Source organism: Bremia lactucae, linkage group LG7 (genome assembly GCF_004359215.1).
Source record: "Bremia lactucae strain SF5 linkage group LG7, whole genome shotgun sequence".
Taxonomy (NCBI): Eukaryota; Oomycota; class Peronosporomycetes; order Peronosporales; family Peronosporaceae; genus Bremia; species Bremia lactucae.
In genome coordinates, this window is record NC_090616.1 from 2,030,371 (window position 1) to 2,037,610 (window position 7,240).

Sequence of the window (7,240 nt, forward strand, 5' to 3'; positions counted from 1 at the left end):
AGTTGCTTTAAAGAGGATTAGAAGCAAACTGTATTTATTGCAATTAAGCTCTTCTGTTTCTATCTATTTTAGTACTACGTTAATATTTCCAAAACATGACACTCGATGTAACTTAATTATTAACTAATACAGAACATGTAACATAATCTAATCTGTCTCTCTCTTTGCGCGCGTCTAGCGCTGACTGGACCGCGGAGCACAAGTAGATATAATGGCCTATATCTACCAATGGATAAGCTTTCTGAATATTAATATGCAAAGTAATATTCTTCAAATATTAGTTATCTTTTAGATAATATATTAATCAACAACCTTTAAAGCTTAATTTCATGTAACGATACAGTCCATTACAGTAATGATCTTCTATCTTTTGCTGAACTTATCATCTTAATTATTATCTACGAATGGAGCCTTCTTGCGCACCGCACAATCGTGCCTAGTGACGATTAGTGGGGTTGATTTAAACTCAAATCAACCAATCAATAGATCTAATGTCTAATTCCTTATTGCGTCGATATTACCATATTTTGCAATATTACAACTTTTTAATCAAACAGCTACTAAAATAATTATTTGCACTTCTTTGCTTATTTTTCTGTCATAGAACATAATATTAATTATTTCACTTTCTTAGGAAATAGTACTTATGTAACGAACAACACCGTTCCACAAATTGTCGTTCATACGTTCGTGTAACATTGGGACAACTACGTCCCGCATGTTGCGCTTAGTGATATAATTTACGCCAATCAAATGAGATCAAATATTTTGATGGTTTGCATTAGCACCCTATCCCTCGAGATTTTGCGACCTCTTGGGAGAGGGCTCGTTACTCTTGCGGATTTTCGGGTTCACAATTCAAAAGAGAAAGACGAAATACAAATGGTGAAGCTCATGTGTGCCCTAATCGGAGTGAAAGGCGTATTCTATGTGGATATCGACGAAAAGGAGCCAGTCGGGGCCTTAAAGAAGGCTATTAAGACTGAAAATCCAAACAAAATAAAATGCGATGCTGACGATCTCGAGCTGTACTTGGCGAGGAAGGGGAACGCGTGGCTGTCCGATAGCGAGCCGAGTGCAGAGCAACTCGAACATGGAAAGGAGGATGATGACATCAAAAGTATGCTTGATTGTGAGCCATTGAAAGCAACACGGTCTATCCAGGATTGTCTAAACGAAGAACAAATGCCCGCGCCACAGCTAAGGCAAATTCACGTGCTGGTGGTGGCTCCAATTGTGGTGGTGGCTCCAATTGTCGCTGTTCCTCGAATCGTCCCACAAGATATACTCACCATTTCGCCGAATAGCAATAAAGCCGAAACTGTGAAAAGGTATGAAACTCTTTCCAAAACACTTGCGAAACAAGAACAAGTCGAGTCACTTTCAAATGCAATCTGCGCAATCCTCGAGGGGAATTTTGAGATCACACCATTTGTTGTTTTGGAAAGCTCGTCTGGTATGGGAAAGACGCAAATGGCATTCAACTTGAACGCCACTGGAAAATTTGATGTTTTTTACCTATGGGTTGATCACGTAGATGATAAAGGACAAGACATCAGTGCAGCGTATACATCACGTACCAATGTTTTCAGCATTTGCCTCAATAATGACTTTGAACTTACAAAAAATCTTAGAGACGGTACGGGCAGCATTAGATCATTGCAAGGCACAAAGTATCTATGGCTTTATGGATTTATTCATGCTGCACTGCTTGGAAAAAATGAAGTTGATGACGCTGTTAGGTCTCGCGAAGATGTTGAAAAGGCACTCAAAGATCGTGCTACGAGTGGAAAGAAGCCCTTCATCTTTTTCTTAGATGAATTTCCACGTGAAATTGATCGAGAAGCCACATCAAGCAATCCTGAGGCTTACGATCAGAAGCGTCGACTTCGTCTCATGCTAAACGTGTTTCGATCGTTTGGACTTGTTGTGCTAGTCAGCTCCACGAGTGGTACGGCACGAAATTTTGTCTCGGCTTCCTCTGGATCTAGAAACAATTTGGATTATCTGTGGTGCATAGTGCATCCACTTTTACCTCGTACAGTAATCGGCAATGATATTAGAATACTGCCAACCGTTTTACAAGACATTATCGCTAATAGTCGGCCGCTCTTCGCTTGGAAAGCTATCGAGTATATGCGGGAAAATCCGTGGAGTGAGGGCAGCAATACAGCAAATTACTTAAATGCACTGGTTGGACATTTGGCACGGATATTTGCCGATATGAAGGAAAGACGATATCACGAGTTCATTATTGGTCAGCTGTGCTTGTTGCTCTGCTCAAGTTATCGTGCTGACGACGGTAAAGTGAATTTGATTGACAGTCATTATGCTTGCTTAGATGAAAAGACGACATTCAGGCTGATACTGAGGGGTAACGGCCATCTGTATAAAGTCGAAGGCAAAATCAAAGCCTACGAAGCCAAGATCGAGGCTGAAGACAGACGTACCTGGAAATGTCGTAGTGTTTTTCCTCACCCACCGGATGACGTGCTACTACACTTGACGATGACCGGCGGTTTGTCATATCGTCCGTTTAAGCAGCCCTTGCGTGAGGTCCTATCGTCAGTGTCGACTACAACAATGCATTTTCATAATACCAACCAGCCTATGAACGATGGGCAGCGTCTCGAAGCATTGGTGTCAGCGGCCGTCGTGTTAGCGAGTCATGTTGGCGGACTCGGCGGGGTGGCATTACCGACATTTTTGGGTCGGCTTTTGTACGAGTTGGGCGTCAGGCCACAAGATGTGAGAATCGAATTACCTCGAGGCGTTGAGACAAGCGAGAATTTGGTCGTTCCATTCCTGTCTCCTCTAAACGTTTTGGGATGGCCACCTTGGCTGCTTGATGACAAATTTATGAAGTTTAGCAATCTCGTTCGAACTAAAAACCGTGAACAAATCGACTTTCGTATTGGTGCCGGGGAGATATCTGGCGAATGCATGGACGATGGACAGCCTCTGCCTCTTAATACAATGAGAGAGATACTGTCGCGTGTACCCGCTGATTCCAAAGTGCATTTGGTGGTAACGAGAGCGATGCAAAAGAAATATTTCAAGGAAGGAACATATGCAACATTTGTGCGAGAACACAACTTACCAGCAATGGATGTTTATCGCACTTCAGATGAGTCGACGCTTGAAGCAATAGTTGGGATGGAGAATCAAGAATTGCATAAAGTACAGTGCATGGATGATGGCAGCACGAGGCTCTGCGAAAAAAAGCTGGTCATTTTCATCGTGATTGGCACTGGAAAAATCTAGTCAATTGAATTCTTTTTTCATTATGTTTGCTTTCTAATCAATACAAATTGCTTTGACGTACATTCTATACAATGCGTCTTCCGATTCATGTATTCTTCGCTGCTCCTTATTAACATGCTAATGATGTAACAGGGTGTTTCAGTACATAAATATTATTCTCTAAAAGAGTAATAATGAATATTATGTTCTATGAAAGGAAATAAGCAAAGAAGTACGAATAATTATCTTTCTTAATTATTTGACTTATAAGTCGGCAGTGCCCCGTTACATCGGCAGTCGACATCGGCAGTGCCCCATTACATACTCGCGCATCAGTGTCCAACCTTAGCGCGTCACCGCCAAACTTTTCGCACAAAGTTTTTTTTTTATTGCGATGGGTGTTTAAAGCTCAGTTCTTGAGGTGGACCGACAGGTTATCTTTGCCGAGTAAATCTCACACATTCCCTGCAGGCTTTCTTTCTTACCTTCACCTGCAACAGCTTTGACTTTGATTTGGGCAACGTTGTCGCGACTTTGGCTCATCCATCGCTTCTTTTTTAAAGAGAATTTAAGAATTGTCAACCTTGATAAGATCTTTTGCAAAGAAATCGAAACATACTCTAACTCATCGAGAACTGGCATTTTGCGTCGACGCCTTCGCCAAGTTGACCATAACGAGTTCATAGCATCCTAAGTCAGCAGGAATTTATAGCTCTCTTCAAAATGTCAAGCAGCTCGGACCGTCGACATCTTAATAACTAATAGTAAAAGGATTTGGATGGCGTATCGCGTCTAGTTTTTGTTCATTAAAAATAGCAACAGAACCACCCGCTCAGGAGCATGCCCATTACATGCAAATATAATAAAACCACTATGAAACAATGCATTGATGAGTGACTCTACACTTGAAAGACATATGATTAAGACACATCCTAAGTGTTCAGGCCAGGGCACACTTCCTCACAGAGAGGACCTATCTGTCATTAGCAATGAGCTTTTCATGCTTTGTGCCTCAATACTTTCTCCGAAAAGTCAGTGACTAGATGTTTTATTTTTCCTCAATGATGACGAGCGAGAAACTCGCTCCGTTCTCACGTTCAACCAAAATGTGAATTTAAGATGTTATGATTAGCCGACCAGTTTCATGACCTTCTGTTGATGCATCCCGAATGATAATCGAAATAGAACGTCCATATTTCTAGATATGTCGTAACTCTGCTACCTATTCGGTTTGATACAATGGCATACAAACTCACATTATGAAATCGTCGAAGCAAGCGCCCTTTTGTACGCGATCAGCTCTAAGAAATGTGCTTAAAATTGCAAAAACGGCCTTGTGACATTTTTCGATGTTCTCCACCTATAAGCTCGCAATATAAGGAAACAATGAAGGAAATTTCCTCCACTCGCACGATTAGAAATGGGTCGCATTAGCTCTGCTCAAATCCTGTTCTCATCTTCAGATGGATGCATTGCCTTCGTAACGGAAGAATGCTGACGTCGGCGAAGGCTTTATTATTAAGAAGGCCTGTGTAGAATACCTGCCCATTCCTCGCATATGAAATAGGTGTATGCTTCGCGTCGATTGACTGGATATCGAAAATTTAGATCGAGGCCTGCACAACTCTTCGTAACCTGCCACCTTTTGTCAAAGCAGAATAAAGACTTGGAGGACAGACGATGGGGCAAAGGTCGCAACAGACACTCGTTGGTATTTATTTACAAGACCACGTACTACAAGCGCAGGCTCTTTGCTTATAACGAGGCAGATTGGGCAGTAGTATTTGAAGTTGTGCTGTGAACTGACTTGTTCTTCATTCAACCTCTCGCTTCACTACGCTAATTTGTCGCGAATTTGTCGCGTAGGAAGAAGGGACAATTTAGGGTTTCAATGTGTAAAGGTACCCCTAAAGAGCCATATATAACAGCCAATACAAGTACAGCCGCTGACTCGGAATTAAGTGATCCTTCGTTTAAAGATTGCTCAAAGCAAGAGCTCTCGAGCAAGGAGAGTCCGCTTAATACTGCTAGCATCTTGTCAATCGCGACAATCTGGTGGATGCATCCTCTTCTGAAGCGCGGCTACAAGGCTCCATTAGACGAAAAAAGCGTATGGGATCTCCCGACGCCAGACCAAGCTCGTCCTCTCCAAATCAAGTTTGACAAGTTTATCGCTGCCGAGGCCGAACGAAGCGCAATGGACAACCCAAACGTCCTAATGGAAAATTGTGCGATCTGGAAAAGTGTCAAAGACACGTGAGTCGGTCGACTCGTACTCAATCGAAATCCACGATTTTTTTTTGCGGAAATTGAGCAGTTAGCCTTTTCGCCGTCGTATATAGTTCCTGGTATTGAGCCATCGCCTGATAAGATGCTACAAGTTCGTCTCGTTTCGTATCAAGATACGCAACGCTACCGACTGGGTGTGCATTATAATCAGCTTCCAGTTAATCGTCCTTTGTTTGAACCACAGACCTACCAGCGAGATGGCTTGATGACTATGAATGGCAACATGTATGGAACAAGCAATTATTTTCCGCATAGAAGAAAGGCCCACAAGAAAATAGAACACTCCGCTTTCGCACTTATGAGGGTGACCACGCAACTGTCGACAAGTATTCCACCTACGATGACGACAATTATTCGCAAGTTGGCATCTTTTAAAATAAAGCTTTTTGCATGGCTGGACGCGAGCGTCTGACTGACAATAAGTGTGACCCGCATTATGGGCACCGTTTGCAGGAAAGATCCATGAAATGACGGTGCAAAAGGAAAGCGACAAACCCGATCCGCTACCAGCCCCATCGGATCTCATTCCGCCAAGGAAGCCATTTACTCCGGCACCGCCGTGCGCGGAGATGGCTTCACGTCTATAGACATATTTTTATATTCCTGTAGCCATTTCAGTGATATCGCCGCTTTCGATTGGATAAGAAACGCAGAGTCAGATAGAGCTACCATAAAAATGCGCAAAAAATGGTATTTTAGGGGTGCCTTGAGAGACAGTCCGTTCTTTGAGGTAAATTGATAACGAACTGACTCTTCAATACGAATGATTCGAACAAATAGTGACTTCTGTAGCCAGTTACTTTTTATAACAAATCTTTTAATAAATCTTCACTCACCCTTCTTCGCGTTGGCACGATGCCCGAGTCTGTTCATCGTCGCATCGTTTCGGAACTTGATATGAATTCAATGCGGTGTTGCGGGGTGTATCGTTACATGAAATTAACACTTAAAGGCTGTTAATTAATATATTATCTAAAAGGTAGATAATATTTGGAGGATATTACTTTATATAGTAATATCCTGAATTCTTATCCTTAAATAGGTATAGACCATTATGTCTATTTATTCCGCAGACTTATCAGCTGTAGAAGTAATCAAAAAGAGTTACAAGATAAGATAGATAAGAATTCATTTACATGTTTAGTATTAGTTTATAGTTAAGTCAGCATTTACAAAGATAGATTAAGAGACCCTTAACTATATTAATACAGTTTTCATTTTACCCTCTTAAGTTAACTTGTCTTAAGGGAAGTCTTCCTCTGTACGTACAGTGTACGTCACCTAACGGAGGCACCACTCACAACTGAAGCAGTGTGAAGTGGACTTGTACTGAAACAGTACAAGTCGTAGTGCCCCGTTACATGCGGCGCATAAGCGACGCGCTCCTACTTGCCCAGAATCGCGCCCGTCGTGCTACAGACCGCGCTAATCAGTCCGAACAGTTCGTGTAACGGGCTAAAGTTGCCCTAATGTTACACAGTCCCCGTTCAGTACATTTGGTGTACTTAAAGGGATGGTCAATTACTAAATAATAGTAATTAGACCCAACACTCGGGTGTGGTCCACATTTGTGACCAACCCTTGTGGATGTGATGCACATGGGTGCATTCACATTAGGAGGGATGACGGCTAGCGTCATCCGTTACGCGAGGTCTATAAAGATACGCTCGCAATACATATTAAATGATATCTATAGAGATAACATTTT

The 7,240-nt window shown here is 42.1% G+C and overlaps 1 protein-coding gene across 1 annotated transcript; it reads left to right on the plus strand.

The window, feature by feature from the left end:
• Positions 1-753: 753 nt before the first annotated feature.
• Positions 754-3,264, plus strand: CCR75_008808 (uncharacterized protein; the record flags this gene model as incomplete). The annotated part of the gene is made up of 1 exon (XM_067966856.1): positions 754-3,264. The coding sequence occupies one exon, from the start codon at positions 754-756 to the stop codon at positions 3,262-3,264; it is 2,511 nt and encodes an 836-aa protein (XP_067816153.1).
• Between the last annotated feature and the right edge of the window lie 3,976 nt (positions 3,265-7,240).